Raw genomic sequence first — 17,648 nt, forward strand, 5'->3', positions numbered from 1 at the left:
ACCGACATGACCTTCAATACCGCTACCATCGGTGTAGATGCGAATCGTGTCGGGAGCCGTTGCATCGTGTTCTTTGATTGCGTCGCTCGCAGACTCATTGATGCGGATGAAAGGCGGGCACCACCACGGCGGCACTATATGCGGCTGGCGTTTTCCAAGTTGGCTCAGCTGGATGCCATATTTGCTATGCAACATGTTCGACAGCCGATCCAGAGGGCTAGGTTCAAGCTCGCTAGTTGATGCCATATCGTCATATAGTGGACTGGTGCGGATACGCATGGCCGCCTCCAGTGCAGTTTGCTCCATTTGCTGCTGCACTGGGAGTAAATGTGCTTCCACGTCTACCGCTGCTCCAGCTGTCGTCCGGAAGGCTCCTGTGATGATTTGAGCAGCTCGCCTCTGTATCTTCCTGGCTACTGCCACCATATCACTACCTCTGCTTCCGCGGCCTCCCCTTGGGGTATGCCACGCTGAGCATCCGAATAGCATTTGAGGTATGATCATTGCCCTGTAAACCTGTCGCAAGTTGACCAACTCCACACCCCATGTCGATGAGGCTAGGGCCGACAGAGCAGACAGGCGTTTTGTCGCTGCAGCCTCCATCTCTTCTCGATGGTAGTACCACCGAAGTCTGGTATCCATGTGGATCCCCAGGTAGCGGCACGATGGGGACGCAATGATAGTGGCGTGTGGCAAGCGGAGAGCATGTGTGCTGTTCATCATAGGGTCTCTTGTGAAGTGAATCAGCTCGTACTTTGCCGGTGCAAATTGGGAGCCGTGCTTTCGTCCCCAATCCTCAGCTTCGCGATGTATCTTCTTCAGAGTTTTGCGGTTGTGCGGGGTCGATGACCCAATCGCCAGGATCGATACATCATCAATATATCCCACCGCTTCTATATCTTCTGTTTTACAGGCCTCAATAAGGTCCGCGTTGTAGAAAAGATATAGAATTGGTGAGACCGGTGAGCCTTGCGGAATTCCGATTTGAATTGGCGCCGCTGGCGCTGTGTATTCCTGTAGCTTGATGGTCGTGAAGCGATCGTGGAGAAACGAATCTATCCAACGTATGATGCTATCGCTAACTCGACGCTTGCGCAGATTGTGCAGAAGCCGTTCTCGCGACACGTTGTCATACGCCCCTGACACATCGAGGAGGAGTAGGGAGGCAACTTTACCCTCGGACCAAGCCTGGTGTATTCGCTGGAGAAGGAAGTGTACAGCATGTTCCGTTGATGCAAGTTTGCGGCCGCCAGTGTGTCGACTCGGGAGGAGTTGATGTACGTCCTCATCAATGTGCCAGCAACCGCGCAGCGCAGGGTCCGTTTGCCAGTAACAATCTTCGCTCTCTGTGCTTGTTACCAACAACGTAGAGGGAAGTGTTTACAGTTACCAACAATGTAGAGACAGCTGAAGGGAAATGTTCACAGTAATATTTCTGCGTACCGGGTCTTATCTACTTCTAAGTATTGAGGGAGGAAGGCAAACATGATCCGCGACACAAAGGGGACCACAATGCTTCAGAGCGTAACCAATCCTTGCGTTTGCCAAGTGACACCATAGCGTGGGTGGTGTACAACTGAAGAGGAAGCCGCAGAATATGGAAAGGAGCTTCCATTCTGAACCAAGGCGCTTTTGTAGAAGAAGCTAGGCAGCTGCTGCCAGGCCTGTCACAAATGGGAGAGTCGGCCGTGGGCCTCCAAGACTAGATGAGCGCCTCGATGCTCGAAGAGATAACTACGTATTAATTAATCATATATTAAGATGTTATCTATACACCATTGTCGCTGTCAACGCGGCCTTCGGAGTAGGTGACACTGCCGCTGGGTGCAATCGCTGGACCATATAATGCGGCGCTAAGTTTAATATGTTAATATAAGCAGCTATCTTAAATAGACAAGTAAATAAATATACATATACATGAGCGCATGCCATTTCTTCTGAAATTTGTCTACATAAGTATCATTGTAATGTCTCGCTTCACTATCGACGAGTTGGTTCAGCGCATGGCAAAACTGAGTTTACAGGACAACAGCGTAGACAAGACAAGCACAGGTCAGCCTACGAGGGAGTAGTTTCCCTACAGAAGCTCTAACCGTGGCCGTAGGCGAAAACGCCCAAAATGGCAGCTTCTATAACAATGAGGACATTGAAATGCTGGATTACGTTGATATAAGCCGCAACGAAGTCGCTTTGCAAGGCGCGTAATAGCTTGTCTCGTTGCAATTTACATTGTTCTAAGAAGTTAAGTATGCACCATGGCGTATTACGGCTAACCAAATGATAGACGCATGGGCTGTAACAATCCCCCAGAAAGCTCGGCGCAGTTCCAAAATAACCAAGTCAGGGCGAAAGCGAACTATCCCACTACATGTGATACTTGACCTCAGCAGAAACTTTGTGCAACTCGATGCGACACGAGTTTTTGCGCAGATATGGGAGGCGACGTTCAATGCCTGGATGGCGCTGTTGAGCATGACGCAAATAGCGCCTTGTGGTCCGCTGACAGTCAAGGGGCTTGCCGCGGCTGTTCGTGCTCTCGACGGAGTCATTAGCGGCAAGAATGAGCCATATCTTCTTCCTAGATTTGGATATGTACAGCTATTCGGTTTCCTGGAATCACTGAGAAAGAGGATAGAACGTGATAAGAAGCATGGGTTCATTGAAGCAGAAAGCCACCGCACCAATGCTGCGCTAGCGTATGAGCTCTATCGTAACGCGCAAGACATTCCCACCACCGCAAGCCATTTGCGTCGTCTCAGACTCATCGGCAGCCGTTGGAAAGACGCTGTTCGCTCCTCACCTTTTCTACTGCTCGCTTTCTCCAAAACTGCGGAGTCCTTTGCGTAAGCGCATTGCAAATCCAAAGCGTAACATATAGCTCATCTCCTGCAGGAAATCTCCTTCGAAAACAGATAACCAAACATTTCGAAAGTTAGTTTTAAAGGCTTTAGACCATGTGCCTGATAAGCTGAAATATGTTTGCGGCGAGCTTTCCAGCATTGCCGATCGCGAGGCTGCTAGCCGCTTGTCATCTGATCACATCACACGGGCCGGATTGAGGGATTGTGTTAAAGAATGTCTTTTTGGACCCGAAGGAGGATGACTTCAATAAATTCCCGCCGGCATGGGATATAGCCGGAGATGAGGTGGTCAACGTTAGTATTGGGCTTGTTTGATGTCTAGAAAAAAGAGAGAAAGTAGAGCGATCCAGGGCCAAGGAGTGTGTATCTATGTACAAATGAGACATGTGTTTGAGGGCATAAATTCCCGATCTTGCTGCTTAGGCCAGAAATAGATCCGTCATACAACTCGTGTCCAGGGTGCTTTCGTGAACCTTCGGATGGCCCGGCCGGTTGCTCAGAAACTTAACAGCGTGCAAAGCTCAGCGAAAAACGATGAGGCATCAAAAGACTAAAGCCTAAACAGTAGATTATTGCCCTAGAGAAGCATTTGCGAAATAAGCGGGTTTAAACAAATGTATTTAAACTATTTTTATCTAGCAATTAATATTGAACGTCTTCTCTCAGATCTATACTACTAATTTGTTTGTCTCTAAAGAAGACAGGTTGAGGAGCATGACGGGCCACAATGCTAACCTTCCGACAGCTAATTTTAGATTAGGAAGACAGTACCGGCATCATACTTTTGACGAACTGCATGAATGGCCCTCTTCAAAATGTCCCTCGAGGTTCTTGGATGGCCGAAAAGTCTTTTCTAATCGTCTTTCAGTTATAGTCTGCTCGGCGGTTACTCGATACTACTCACATGATGGCCTCGGCACATTCAGAGTAAGTGAACGCTAAAAAGAGCGAGTCGCCAATACACAAGGACCAGGCCCAAATCTCGCCGAAATCCTGATTGCAAGTCCACAGAATCTGGCTGAACTTGTTGTTCGAGAATACAATTCTCAGTGTCCTTTAGTGGCGTTGATGATTCCATGGTGAATATCTTAGCTTCGCTGCGCAACTCAGCCTGGATGGGCAGTGTGGATGTCAGTCTGCAGGTACAATCGTCCACTGTACTACGGACATATATCGAGTAATTAGTGCGATGCCTTGACCGTATGGTCAGAATGCAAGTTTGTTTAAAAGCAAGTGTTCATGTTAAATGGGGGCGCGCTAATTTTAGTGTGTTAATTCAAATGGTGGCCTAACTTTGACCGGCGTAGTTTCGTCATGCGACGTGGTTTATGCGAGTGTAGCGGACAATAGCAATTGGATTACTTTGACTTGACTATTTGACTACTTCAAAGGAGGAAACTATCATTTTTGTGAATCAATGGTTCAAGTTGATATTAATAGTATTGATCTAACATTGTAGGTAAATTCAGAGGCTCGTTTATAGTGGGATGTTTGAAATTTGGCTTATACCATCTATAGCTCGAACTGCCAGACTAGACACATTTTCTAATGCCGCGTTTGTGACAGCAAAGTTTCTTCTGTTTCTTGATTAGTTAGAGTACACCAGACGCTGTGAAAAACCTACACAAGAGTCTCGACCTTGTCTGAATAAGCGATTGCCAGAAGCATTGATCCACCTAGAATAAGTGACCACCGCCTACTCCACCGAACGCGGAGCCGTATGAGATTTGCTGAAGATCGGCCCTCGAGGGCCTTGGTGAGTATGTCATACTTGATCGTGCTATTCCCATGGCCACGACGACTTTCAATTCGCCCGTTACTTTTTTCGCGGAGTATAATCACATCAAGCGACGCTAGAATTTTGTGTAGCTGTACGTAGGCAAGTCGGTGCTTCCAGTAGTCTAGACTCTTGTCTGATATAATTTCCTCCACAACCTGAATTGCCTTGTAAGCATCTGCGAGGCACGAATCTCCAGCCATTGATGTCTCATTCTCTATGCTACCCCAGAAAGCATGAATTTGACTTTTATCAGCCTGGTACAACGACCAGGGATCGTCACGTGTCAACGACGTTAGGAACAACAGCTCTTCATTGGAGAGACTCTCTTCAATCGAGAGAGTGTTGCCTGAAGTGAGCGATGTAGTGGGTAAGTCCATAGGTGGCTGACGCTGTGTTGCCAGAGCTGGCAATCATTATCCATGCTATGGTGGTATTGTACGTATATGTAGTGCGGGGTTAAAGATGTTGTGGAATGTTAATATTAATTGGTTTATTTTAACAATTTTAAACAAACAAATGACGGGGAGGGTCAGCGCAGTGCTGCCAATCATAGGCCATTCTAAGGTAAGCAGTGGCCTTTCGCTAATTGAGCCATTTAGCGGATGACAGTCGCCGCCTATCGTTGCATTGACAGCGTGGTTTACAGGCTGGCCCGTGCTGTTCTCTGCGGGCTGCCCCGTTTGCGGGCTGCCAGGCTGACCTTGGTTGACTTTGCACTTAGCACTCCCGTCGCTGTCTTTTTGGAGATTGGCCCCCGTGTTCTTCGGCGTACCTAGAGACTGACCTGGTCTTCTTAGCACCTAGAGACTAACCTCCGTGTTCTTCAGCGTACCTTGGCACTGGCCTCAGTGTTCTTCTTAGCACCGAGCCGTCCCCTGCTGTCCTCTGCCTACCTGAAGACTGGCCCCCGTGTTCCTCTGCCTACCTGCAGACTGACACCCACGGTGCCCGTCCACGGTGCCCATCCACGCTGCCCATCCACGCTGCCCATCCACGCTGCCCATCCACGCTGCCCGTCCACGGTGCCCATCCACGCTGCCCATCCACGCTGCCTTTCCACGCTGCCTTTCCACGCTGCTCCCAGCTGTTTTGCTCACTGTTACTCTCGCTATCCTTTTACGTTTGCATGTGAGATCGGCGTTGTCGACAGGTAAGCGAAGTGTCGCGGCAAATACAATGTAGCTGTAATGTAATATATTTCATTGTTTTCTTCAACTATCTGCGTATGGTAGAGAAAAAGCTTCGAGGCTGTGATGGAGCTCGACACTTTGTGCACTGATTTACTGTACTTACTTGTCCATGGAATTTTTTTTCCTGTAGAAGACCAAGGGATCTCGTAGGAAAGCCCTTAACGACCACAGATCTTGGACATTTACTCGCCCAGCCTGCGAACAAAATACGCCGGCAGCGGACTAGAGCGCTGACGATGCATAGTACCCAGAGACTAGCTCGCTCCTCACCTTTATAACCTGCTTTCGAGTTATTATTTCTAGCAAATTTTTGATTCAAGTTCACGTCTTCAATAGGCATAGCATAACATATAGAGAATTTGTATTAAAGTTCTAGCTACTAGCCTTGTAGTAAGCTATTGTCCGATACACACTCATAAACCACGTCGCATGGCGAAACTCCGCCTTGATGAAACGCGATAATGGAATATGTCTCCAGTCTCGCAGCCACGAACTTGTGAAGAGAGCTAAGGACAAATCGCAATCACCCCATACCAAAAGAGTTACCTATTTTTTCGGCAATATTGTATTGTCCTCTATTATCTGCATCATGAAGTTAGACACAGTGGTCAGATTTGATAGTTGTGGGATGGCCGTTTAAGCGCCCGTTAAAATACAGCAAGCCGCTGCACTGAGCATGTGTTACAACAAAATTTGGTTTGAGGCGGAAAAATTGTCATAAGATTGACCCCCCATATTACAACTTTTAAAATCAAAACAGGCATATGAGAAGACCGCAACAATATGATCGCCGGCACTTACTAACTGTAATCAACTAATTTTAAGAGCGTGAGACCGGGTAGTTATTTTCGTACAGTGGACAGGTAGGGAAGACATCCCCGAACTGCAGTGTACAGCGGGCCGTGCGAAAATCGCTGTCAAAATCGTAACAAAAAGCAGCTAAAAAACAGCTTTGCTTACATTCGGTTTTTGTACATATCTACCCCGCAACAACTTGAGCCTTGCGGGCATTAGCCTTTATACAATAAAGTTGATCAAAATTGTTAACTGGTGTTAGGCTAATAATCTAATTTTTGGATGCAATAAGTAGTTCTCCAATAGGACTTGCATATGTTACCGCCGACGATGGATCAACTAGCAGCCCAAGCGTTCTGGGCGCTGGCACTCGGCCGTGGGCTGGCCGCCCCCAACAGCGGCCACCCAGCTGACCTCACCCAGGTACCCTGATCAGTCATGGTCCAAGTACCCTTAACGCTGCTGCTCTGGTTCGTTGCTCCTCATCACGACTTCCGCCTGCTATCTTTTCTTGTCTATCTCGTTCTGCCTCCTTCTTCCCCCTTCCGCCAATGGCAAAAATGCCGCCGCACTAGATGTCAACACAACGCCGTACACGGGGCGCGATTAGACGTTACGCTACAGGCATTTCTTTCATATACTATGTAGCTCTCGTAATAGAGGTAGAGGTGGTGAGTTTATAAAAGGGTGGCGGTTGCCCATCACTGTTAGACCCTAGGCCGATACTGCTCCTTGTGTTTCCGTGCAAAAAGCTTGCTTTCCTTGCGATGCCGGTCACGAAGTCACGGACTAGCGCGCCTTTGTCCGCAGCCGCAATGCCGAGTCAAAAGACTTTCAACAGCGAGGTCATTGACATTTCCTCAAGCGATGAAAGTGCCTCGAATAGCACCTCTGCGAACTCAGAACCGTGTGCTAATTCGCGAATTGAAACGAGAGAGCTGGCTGAGACAAGTAGGCCTACCATCGGCAGAAAAGTTTTGAGTGATATACTGACGAAGCTATCAGCGATTGGGTCTCGACTGCGTGACTGCGGTCACTGTAAGGATGTGGATAGTACAAGATACTACGAGAACGTGGGCGGCGAGCCAGCAGGCGAGGGTGACAGTGGCTCTGGCGGGCTTGACTCGGTCGCTGGTATCGACCAGCCACTGGCGCATATTCGCCGTCGTTCGTTTCCCAAGCAAACGAACCCCGAATTATCGAGGCAGAGATTTGATGATGTGATACCCGACTCAGAGGAAGATTCCGACGATGAGGAACTTCGAGACGCCAACACAGATACAAAACCGAATAAAGCCAGTGAACTAACCACAGAAGGAAAACGGGACGGGCCGCGAGGCAGAACCGCAGTAGGGAATATGCCACACAACAAGCGCAAAGCTTCTATCGAGCCATCGGAACAGAATGTGCCTAGTACGGAGGAAAGACAAAAACGACCACGGTTTAGAGTTGACATGGCCTTTCGGGTCAACCCACCAATAGTTGACGATGACAGGGAATCATAACGGAGGTTTTGGCCGTTTAAAGGAGGTTTTCAACACCATTCGGCCAAGACGGTACCCGAACATGTGTTAGGGGTTCTCAATATAGGTACTGATATAGCAATTGCATTGATAGACTGAAATATATACGACTAGTCGCTATATCTCCATACCATTACTTCCTTTTTCTCCATACTCCGTAGAAAGCCCCAATTCAAGATAATACCATTTACAACAAGCAACCCCCCCCCTTCCCCTTCCCGTGTCGAATGCACGCATGACTATGATTGAGTAGGTCCTCTCCGGACAGAGCCGTCTCCTCGTTCACAGATTTGAACAGTTTAATGATATCGTCTATTTCGGTCTTCTTATCGTCTGCTCCAGGCCTATCGGCGTACAGCGCGTAGGCATCTGCGCGGCCATAAAGCCGCACCTGATATGATGGAAGTAGATCGCGTGCAGTTGTTCCCACCTCCACGTGAAGGATATTCACTTCGTACGACATGAATTGTTATTCAATATTTCATTATAGCGCTGATAGCACTCACCTCATTGGCTGAAGGCTTTTGAAACTTTACGCTTTGCCAAATGTACGCCATGGTGCTTTGACGTAGCTAACAAAAGCAAGAAGAAAGCAAAACGAAAGTCTGCGAGTTGCTACAGACTGGTATCCATGAAACAGTACGACTGTTAGCATATGAATTCAATGAATTAAAAAACGAAGGCAAATATGAACTGAAAAGATATCAATTAAATACTGCTGCTATTCTTCAGCTACCCACGTTGCCGGCCGCGTCAACTTCGCAACAAGATCTCGAGACTTAGGAAAGTCAAAGTTAGGAGTCACCCTATTGATCATCACCCGGGTACCTCCATCTATACATACGCCAAAGAATTTGCAGTGGACTAATTTAGAAATCAGTGATGGGGCGCAGCATTGAACATCGCGCAATAGTGTCGCTGCATTCCCTAAGTCGTCACCGGCCGACTCATCCTCCGCCGACTCACCCACAAGCTCCGCATATATTGCTGGGCTATCGATCGACCCCAATAGTTCCACGTAATAATTCTTGAGAATATTTGTCGTGATCCCTTCATCTATGCGGTAAATATCAAGGAGTATTCGCTGCTATTCTTCTTAGCCGTTATAGTAGTAAAATAAAGGTGAAGTTACCTTTTTTTTTGTTTCCTCTTTGCTTTCTTGATAGTGCTGACTGCTCCAGATATATGGCATAATGAGTCCATAAAACCTTAAACAAGACTTTAGCCGATTGTTGATGGAAAAAAATCTGGATAACTACATAGTCGTCGGGCGATATACTGTTATTTATATTTCAGTGGTTTCTCATTCTCACTAATCGGTATTCAGATTTCGTGCCTAAGCTAAGTAAACTATATTATGGCAGCTTCTTCGTAAAGTAGATATGCCTCTTTCCGCGTAAGACATAGCCCCCATCCACCGCTTGCCAGTCACTCTTGGCCGATGACTTATCATGGCCTTTGTAGTCTCTGTAATGAAATTCCCTTCCCCTTTTTTTCACCTCGACCTTGATCCATGTATTAGGGCTCTCCGCAGCTTGACTATCCGGCAACTTGCCGGGCTCCAGTCCAGTGGAGACCGCCCTGCTAAACTGCGGTACGTCTGGCTCAGGATCTTCGCTCTCTCGTGGCTCGAGGCGGCTAGCATCTCTATCATCGTTGTTGATAATCTCATCATCGTGTCCCGCACCTGTAGCGGCATTAAGGAAATGGTTGCGCTCTTGAATTTCGGTATGTTTTGTCGGCTTGTCCAATTTCTCGCCCGATGTGTTGTGGATGATGCCCTGGCCGGTATCCTGCGCGCGCCATGTATCTAGATCCGGATAAGAGTACTCAATGCTGTGGTCGCCGTACGATGCCATTCTTGCTAGAGCCCACAGGGCGAGCTTCCCAGTGAGTTTTCCCGGGCCATGTTCGTTCCAGGGGATCGCTTTATACTCAACCCCAAAATCCCAATGTAACGGATTGACGTCTTGGAAACCCTCGCTCGAAGCAATACTCACAGGGTCGCTGCTCGGTATAATGGTGGCGTCAGAGCGACGGATACGACGGGTTCGATTGGCGGCTATGCCAGCGTGTAGACGATGGCGATTTATTCGTAGAACGACGACTTCGGTGTTGGTTATAATGAAGCCGTACCGAGTAGACCATAATGCCAGATAGGTAACAATTTGGTCAAGGACTTTCTTCCACTCGTCAAAGTTATCGTCATCGTCGAGCATGCCAGACCACCATTTCGAGCTGATTTTCGTATCTCCAGGAAGTATATTCAGCATCCCCTCAGTAGACACGTGAGAATTTGACACCACCGACCAGTCGGGTGCATACATAGCGTCTGGTTGACACCTACTTCCACGACCCAAATGCTCCGTACCACCGCCGGAATTCAGGGCATAATTGACAATAGGGATTGGAAATCGCCCTAGCGCGTCCTGCGTCGTGTCTTCTCTGAGAACACATAAATCGAACGGAAGTGGATGCGGTTCATTGTCGCCTTTATATCGTCGACCTAGCTCCTTCCTAAAGATGCATTTGATGTTTTCGTAAGTGAAGTCCTCCCAAGGACACCAGTCATCAACGCTAATCTCGGTCTTGCAGTCCGTGTTTGGCCCAGTGATGCTATTGGCGTTGTTGAAATCCCGTGCCACAGACTTTTCTGCGAGGGCTTCAAGAATTGTAGGCATTCTCGGTGAATGAAATGTGAATTCTGAAAACGAAGTTGACACTTAGGGAAACACACGTGTGCTTTGGAAATGTCGCTTAAGGGATCAGGGTTCCTCTGTAAGAAGACTTATTAAGAGGTTTGGCTAACATCTGGCTGCTTTTGATAGGATAGGTCTTGTATTTATAGTTAAATGCGAGCGTGCAGACATTGACTAGCAGTCTATTTCCTCTGACCTTCATTATGCCTCACCTCCGCCTAGGGCCAGCACACAGGACTTTTCGTGCCGTTAAGTTCCAGCATTTCCAACCGAATCCACCAGCATAGATGATATCCGACATGTCAATTAGAACGGACTTTTTCCAGTTGCGTGCTAACGAAATTCGAGTGTGGGAGAAGCCGGCAGCCCGGAAGAAGTTTAGCGACTCCTCTATCGCTGCCTCATCATTTTCTCCTTCCTCCACATATTCATAGACAAGAGCTGTATACTCCATATCGCTCTGTATCTGTCTCGACGTCCTTTCAATTCTAAGATGTGGTGGCCTCCATAGAAGCGGTAGCTGGTATAGCGTTTCCCCCTTGATCTTTATCCAGCCGTAGCATTTCCTCATGCGGGGCATACTGGTGATTATTTCCACTGGGCTAGAGGCACAATCGTCTAGCAGGCCTCTGCGTCTCCATTCATCACTAAAAGCAAGCATGTTATCATAGCCTTCCTTCCAATTCCCGGGGTGCGGGTTAACAAGAATGGGACCCAGGGAGGGATTGTCTTGTGTCAGAGCTGCCTGCATCAGCTGTAAGACGGCTACAGCTTGGCATTCTCGCTGCAGTGCATAGTATGATGGTGGTGTAGGCGGCTTCTGATCCCAGAACTAAAGCCGAACCCAAAGTAGATTAGTGATGGTGCTGCGTAGGCGCATGGCCTCAGGGAATTCCTTACGACTTTCAAAACAAAGGGGCCGCTGTCGCCAAACTGAATTTTCCAATTGTATCCGTCGACGCCACCATCAAGCCTTTCTTGAAAGAATGTCTGGACGGGGTGAATGGGTCCGGTAATGACTATGGTGCGTAGATCAAATGCGCATCGTCGCAGACGTGGAAGCTTCAGTGCCTCGAGTGGGCAACCTGGCAGGCCATCTTCGTCCATCAGCTCGTGGTCGAGGAATTCTTGGTTCATGAGTGCGCCATCAAGTCTAGCCCTGGGTAGCCTTGGTTTGCGCGAGCCCCGGATGGCGGCGGGAGTGGCCCGACACTTCTTCGCCGAGGGTGATTTTTTTTTTGTCTGGCTAGACATTAGATTATCGCGTTATAGACTTGAGCCGAAAAATGACGAGAGGCTTTGTTGGGGAGTGCCTCGCCGAGGTTTGCAAACAAATCGGGCGTTGAGCAGTCGAGAACGAAGGCGGCTGCTTATAAAATGGGGCTGATGTGGAGCGACCAAGGCGAGAAGTGTTCACCGAGCCGTTGCCAGGCTCAGCCCGTTACAGCGAGCGAGCCCTCTATATAGTTGCGAGCGTTGAGCCCTGCACGGTGCGGTGTCGCATGCCCACATGTGGCCGGTACAGGCGCTACGGCTAATTGGCAAATCTTCACCTAGTTGTATGCTGTTCGATGAATATACGATATCCGAACTGAATTTTTATTGCGTATCTTATGAAAGAGGGTGCTTTCTACCTCTCATATATAGAGTTTGATGTGTTGATCCGCCTGGCAACTCTAGCAAAGCCGCTAAATCCTCCGCTCACGTGTTACTACGTTCAAACTCTCATTCAGCGGCCCCCGTCATATTCTGATGCGCCGTCGCTTAGCATCCGTTTCGTCTTTTTTTTTCGTTAATGGTCGTTCACTGGCGGCGAACCGTCCTCGAGTCTGAAGTAGTTCCATTCTGGTGGCAACAGACTTATGTAGTAGCAAAGAAAACGGCGATATTTTCGTCTCAAATCGAATGGAAAATTTTCCAAATGCATTTCAGCCGTCTCTTTGTTTCCCCTCATTGCCTGATACGCACAGAAGTATGTGGTGAGAATGTGAAAGTAGTTGATCGGCAAGCACTGCCCCGAGAAATACTGCGTAATGGCGGTCTGATAGTACGTAGACGCGTATTCACTGTACTTTTCAGCATCATTCGTCTCTGCACCAACCGACGCGTTTGGACATTTTGAGTATAGAAGCAGAAAAACCGCTTGTTTGGCCATATTGATAATCGTGGTAGAAATCCAGTCTTCTGGGCCAGCCTGTATCAAGACTTCAGCATCTACCAGCAAAAGTAGACGGAAATATCTTTCCTAACTAAATGCCTTAGTAAAAGAACTGCTTTGACTATATGAGGATTTACCTGGACAAGTTCTGCAGTGTGCGGGTGAAAGATGCTTTATTCTGCCATTCCCTTTATCTGGTCATTGACTGTCAAGTATATTACTAGACTTTTGGTGAAAGAGGAGCTAACTAGCTATAGGGATGTCAAGCTATTTATATCCATCAGTCATCCGGTACGTCACGGCCCACGAGTTATGTTTGTGGACGCCGACCAAGCTAACGATAGGAAATGCTCCTCGTTACGACTAATGGCCTTTTTTGACAAGAAGTTTAGTTAGTGTAGTATAAGAGCTAGGGGACGTAATACTTACGAGGCAGGCTAAGCATGGCGTCTCGTTTAGCTACACCTAATTCGAATAGCTGTGAGAGAGAAAGTAATTATAGCGATACTAGTAGAAGCCGCGGACAGGGGGACTTATCTATTCGCGACTAAGCGAGGGATAGGAACCGGAGAGTGAAGTAAGACAGCGGGGAGCTACTACTTTTTTTAAGGAAAGAAGTAGATAGAGGTGTGTATTAATATCTGGATTTAGCTTGAGTGGCTGTTTCTTGTATATGCATTCGCTTGCTTCGCTATCCCCTCCGAAGTCAATTGCCCCTTTATCGGATGGCTGCGCCGAGTTTTCTACTATGTTCGTCCGCATACAGCCCGGTGTCGCTCTAAACGCGCCTTTCATTGTTAGACAAGATCGAAAGCACCCCCAAGCACAGGCCTTTGCTTTCATATGAGAAATTATCAGAATCAATTTCACGAATATTAGTGCAGCGGGCTTTAAGCACTTGTAATCCCGTCGTGGTGATCCCGGCATTACCGAGAACGTGTAGGACATTTAGGCTCTGAAGCCTGGAAATAGCGGGGAGAGCGGCGTCGGTGATACTGCATTGATTCAAGTAAAGATATTGTATCCTGGGGGCTGCTCTGATTATAGGAGAGATAGCAGCGTTCGTCAGACTGCGGCATTGCAGGCTCAGGGACCAGAGGTATTTGAGTGCCTTATCGGGTAGACCGAGGAAGGCGACATGGTCGACGAGGTCGCAACGCTCGACTTGTAGCTCGCGCAGGTTGTTGCAGTTAGATATTAACACCGCGACAGAAGCACTCGTGATTTGTCCGCAATCATGCAGCCTAAATGACATGATATTCCGGCAGTTCTCGGCGAGGGCAAGAACATGCTCGTCACAGAGCTGAGAACAATCAAAAAAACCAACCTATGACCGTGATGCATTAGTGCTTAAGCTAAGGCATGGTCGGTGTTGAGTGTAGAAGTACGTATTAGCAATGCGAACTTAACATAAAGTGATGATTCAAGAAAACGGAGAGGTCGTACTTGTTTTAAATCCTTGCAGCTCTTCGTGAGTGTGGACAGGCTCTGAAGACTCGTCTTGCAAGAGCGTATTTTGAGACGGCGAAGGGCAGTGCAGCGGTCAGCGATGGTGCGAATGTGAATCCCAGCATTGTCATGCTCGTCAACAATTTTGAGTACACGCAGGGAAGTTATGTCTTGTACGAGGGGGGCCAACCCCGTTTCGGTAAGGCGGCAATTGAGGAGTTTGAGGGCCTTGAGCCTGAACTGGGCGTCGGGCAAGACTTCATTATCAGCCACATTGCTATCGAGACAGACGACTTTGACCATGCTGCGGTAGTTAAACCAGGTCCCAGGCGTAGCAAGCGTCCTCCAGACGAGGCGGCCGTCCTTGAAAAGGATATAACCCCAGAGAAGACCGACGGCGTTCTTTGCCCATTGCTTGCAGACGAGCAATACGCCCTTGAGATATGATCTTTGACGAAGTTGGGAGAAAATCATAACGAGGATCTCATCGGGAAGATGTTCAACACCGCCGATGACCTGTATATCCTGGTGTTCCATGGTCTATAGGCCGAGTTCAGAAGCTCAATAATTCGGGGCAATGATGTGGCATGGGCCACTATCGAGGGGTAGAATAATGATGAGATGCAAACAGGCAACAGGAAATAAGAGAGAAAGAGTTGATTGATTGAGCTATCTATGACTCTTGGATCGATGGGCCTGTCTAGCCCTTATATAGTCAAGATGCGTTTCCACATGCCTTAAATACTCTTTGGAGACTACTGGTCCAGCTTTTGCTTGTCCCTTTTTGCTATTGTCTGAACTACACAGTTTAGATGTGTGAGTAGCCGCATGGCCTGTTCCCTGTTCCGCAACGTTTACAAATTGGTTAAGTTTTATCGCGCTTTACGAGTCGCTGCCAGCTGTAAGTTTCGGTTTCAAGTATAAATTATTTTAGGGGCTTAGTGGGCTTACCAACAAGTAAATCATCCTATATTGGCCACAGAGGTCTCGGCTCTGATGCTCGAAGAGCCGCACCCTGGCGGGTTTCCACTTGCAATGGCAAATACCGTTCATGCATGGATTGCACACGCTGAGTATATTGCGTTGCCGTGCCGATATTTCCAAATCTCTGCTCTAGTTGATATGCAGGAGGGTATGGGAGATCGAAGTATCGTTCTAATATCGTCACTTCCTTGTCGGTCTCACTACGCTGAATTAGATATGTCGCAATGTACGAGTCAAGTCCATACTTCAGCAGAAGAATTGCAGCGGATAGGATGATCCAAACATCAAATAAGCCGGGATTGTGCCATTCGTCTGCAAGCAAGCTGCTCGAAAAGTCATTTTTTAGCATGACTTGGCACGCTCTCTGAAGTTCATCGCGTGTGCTAAGGTCAGATAGTCCAAGGTTCTCCTCAAAGAGGAGCACGAGACTAAGTACTTGTATGCGCGGAACCGATCTTGCCCATAAAACACTAGATTCGTGGGTCTTCCAGGAACACAGCCGAGAATAACTTTTTCGAGCAGATTTTTCAGCAAGCTTCTCCGGCTGCCCCTTGAGGGACGATTGAGCGATTGCCGTGACGATTATTCTTAGATCGGAATATGTGCGTCCATCCGTGTCTGGTCCATATAGCTCACTGACACTTATTACAGGGTATTTCTCCAGTAGATCCTTGATAACAGAGGAATGATTCTCTTCTTTGTGCCCGAAGTAGCAGTCGATCCTCCTCAGGTGTTGGCAGTTCTCACATCTGGCTTCTGTACCTCGTACGCAGCGACGCTTTAGGCGTCGGCAATAACCTATAGTGTCGCAGCTCAGGTCAGTGTTCGAGCAAGAGTCGGAAAAAACCAGCTAGACATACTACACGCTGTCGATACTCTATCATAGCCAAGCTTGACGACCTTTTTTCTTGCCGCTGTCACGCTGCTCGCCATTATTTGAATATGAAGACCACGCACACCTGGTTGAGGAAACGAGAGAAGCATTGATATTTCCTTCGAGGCGACGGGCAAGAATCTCTCAAGGCTGTTGAAATAATCGTCTCGCAAATGAGTGAGGTTGGCTCTTCTGTATAAAGCTGTGTGGTGATAGTCCGATTTTCGCCAGTGTATCGTAACTAGGTGAATTAAGTGACAGAAACCGGCAAAAAATTGAAGACAGGCAGTCTTTCTGTATTTTGTACGGTCTTTGTGCTACTCATGATTACCACGTTTAAGGTCTTGCGTAGTGGATATAGAGTCGCCTTTATATCCGTCTTGTTGCACGACTCTACATAAGTTTTTTTATATACTGTTGCATTGCCATCTTCCACCTAAGATACGTATAGTGCACGAGCAAAGTGTCCGAAAGGCTAGTTTTAATATTAGCACCGTAGAAAAACTCGGTTACGCGTGTTTCTCGGGAGAAGCAGCTGTCATCCCGGGTCTGGTGGGACCGTCTCTGCCTTGCCTGCACTTATTGCACTGCGCAGGAACTACAAACTTCTCTTTAGCCACACCGGAGGGCATTTGCCAAATTCAAGACCGTCTAGCAGGGCGTCTTTACATAACTCTCTACTTGTGTGTCGTCGTGTTTTCTTCGCACAGCGCTCGCAGGTGGAGGTTCCGATTCCTTCGGTACACATTGTCTAAGTAAGTAACGAAACCAGGCCGCGATCAAGTGTAGAAGACTTACCTGAGTGAAGGGGGCGTAAATCAGAATGACAGATGCTGTCCGCAGAGACTGTTTGTAGGAGCTGCTTTATGAACAATAAGGGAAGCTCGGTTTTATACGTAGAAGTGAACGGTGTCCTGCTTCTATAGGTTTTGTAAAGACACATCTTTATAGATACATAAGGCAGAAGTAAGAACTCGTTGAACTCGTAGCTGATGCTTCTCTTATCTATGCCGGGAAGCTATGTCCCGAGAAATGACTATTGATATCCAGAACAAGAATCGTCTCGTCATCACTGTGGACAGCGGCCGTTTGAGGAACAAGGTCCCGCCACTAGGGTTACAAAAACAATCTACCAGCGTCAGCAGTCGTGTAGAGAACATCATAAGGAAACAGTCCGACTTTAGCTAGTATAAGTGTTTCTAAACAGTATGCATAAGTTGATCAGTATAAGCCATCCATGATGAAACATCCCCAAGTTGAGGGCGATGTTCAATAAAGGTCTTCATACTCTGTCGCCAAGTATTCCATTCCTTCATCGAAGCCCCTGTTTTGAAG

The 17,648-nt window shown here is 47.8% G+C and overlaps 7 protein-coding genes across 7 annotated transcripts in view; 2 read left to right on the forward strand and 5 right to left on the reverse strand.

Annotated features, from left to right (window-relative positions):
* The window catches only part of BBA_09927 (pol-like protein), a gene marked incomplete at both ends in the record, with an annotated part of 1,904 nt that extends 417 nt beyond the window's left edge, over positions 1-1,487 (reverse strand). Inside the window, 2 exons of the mRNA XM_008605024.1 lie at positions 3-1,351; positions 1,444-1,487. Of these exons, the coding sequence (XP_008603246.1) occupies positions 3-1,351; positions 1,444-1,487 (1,393 nt within the window). The remainder of the gene's footprint in view (positions 1-2; positions 1,352-1,443) is intronic.
* A 480-nt stretch (positions 1,488-1,967) lies between these two features.
* Positions 1,968-3,103, forward strand: BBA_09928 (uncharacterized protein; the record flags this gene model as incomplete). Its single annotated transcript, XM_008605025.1, has 4 exons — positions 1,968-2,052; positions 2,105-2,201; positions 2,391-2,843; positions 2,893-3,103. 4 exons carry the CDS (start codon positions 1,968-1,970, stop codon positions 3,101-3,103), a joined length of 846 nt encoding a protein of 281 aa, XP_008603247.1.
* Positions 3,104-7,441: 4,338 nt separating this feature from the next.
* Positions 7,442-8,131, forward strand: BBA_09929 (uncharacterized protein; the record flags this gene model as incomplete). The annotated part of the gene is made up of 1 exon (XM_008605026.1): positions 7,442-8,131. One exon carries the CDS (start codon positions 7,442-7,444, stop codon positions 8,129-8,131), a length of 690 nt encoding a protein of 229 aa, XP_008603248.1.
* A 1,373-nt stretch (positions 8,132-9,504) lies between these two features.
* On the reverse strand, positions 9,505-10,830 carry BBA_09930 (uncharacterized protein; the record flags this gene model as incomplete). Its single annotated transcript, XM_008605027.1, has 1 exon — positions 9,505-10,830. One exon carries the CDS (start codon positions 10,828-10,830, stop codon positions 9,505-9,507), a length of 1,326 nt encoding a protein of 441 aa, XP_008603249.1.
* A 226-nt stretch (positions 10,831-11,056) lies between these two features.
* BBA_09931 (uncharacterized protein) lies at positions 11,057-11,985 on the reverse strand (the record flags this gene model as incomplete). Its single annotated transcript, XM_008605028.1, has 2 exons — positions 11,057-11,680; positions 11,749-11,985. The coding sequence occupies 2 exons, from the start codon at positions 11,983-11,985 to the stop codon at positions 11,057-11,059; spliced, it is 861 nt and encodes a 286-aa protein (XP_008603250.1).
* Positions 11,986-12,640: 655 nt separating this feature from the next.
* Positions 12,641-14,992, reverse strand: BBA_09932 (SCF E3 ubiquitin ligase complex F-box protein grrA; the record flags this gene model as incomplete). The annotated part of the gene is made up of 4 exons (XM_008605029.1): positions 12,641-13,062; positions 13,436-13,484; positions 13,824-14,333; positions 14,453-14,992. The coding sequence occupies 4 exons, from the start codon at positions 14,990-14,992 to the stop codon at positions 12,641-12,643; spliced, it is 1,521 nt and encodes a 506-aa protein (XP_008603251.1).
* Positions 14,993-16,749: 1,757 nt separating this feature from the next.
* The window catches only part of BBA_09933 (uncharacterized protein), a gene marked incomplete at both ends in the record, with an annotated part of 2,710 nt that continues 1,811 nt past the window's right edge, over positions 16,750-17,648 (reverse strand). Inside the window, 2 exons of the mRNA XM_008605030.1 lie at positions 16,750-16,788; positions 17,112-17,172. Of these exons, the coding sequence (XP_008603252.1) occupies positions 16,750-16,788; positions 17,112-17,172 (100 nt within the window). The remainder of the gene's footprint in view (positions 16,789-17,111; positions 17,173-17,648) is intronic.

Source organism: Beauveria bassiana (genome assembly GCF_000280675.1).
Source record: "Beauveria bassiana ARSEF 2860 unplaced genomic scaffold BBA_S00075, whole genome shotgun sequence".
In the NCBI taxonomy this organism is placed as follows: Eukaryota; Fungi; Ascomycota; class Sordariomycetes; order Hypocreales; family Cordycipitaceae; genus Beauveria; species Beauveria bassiana.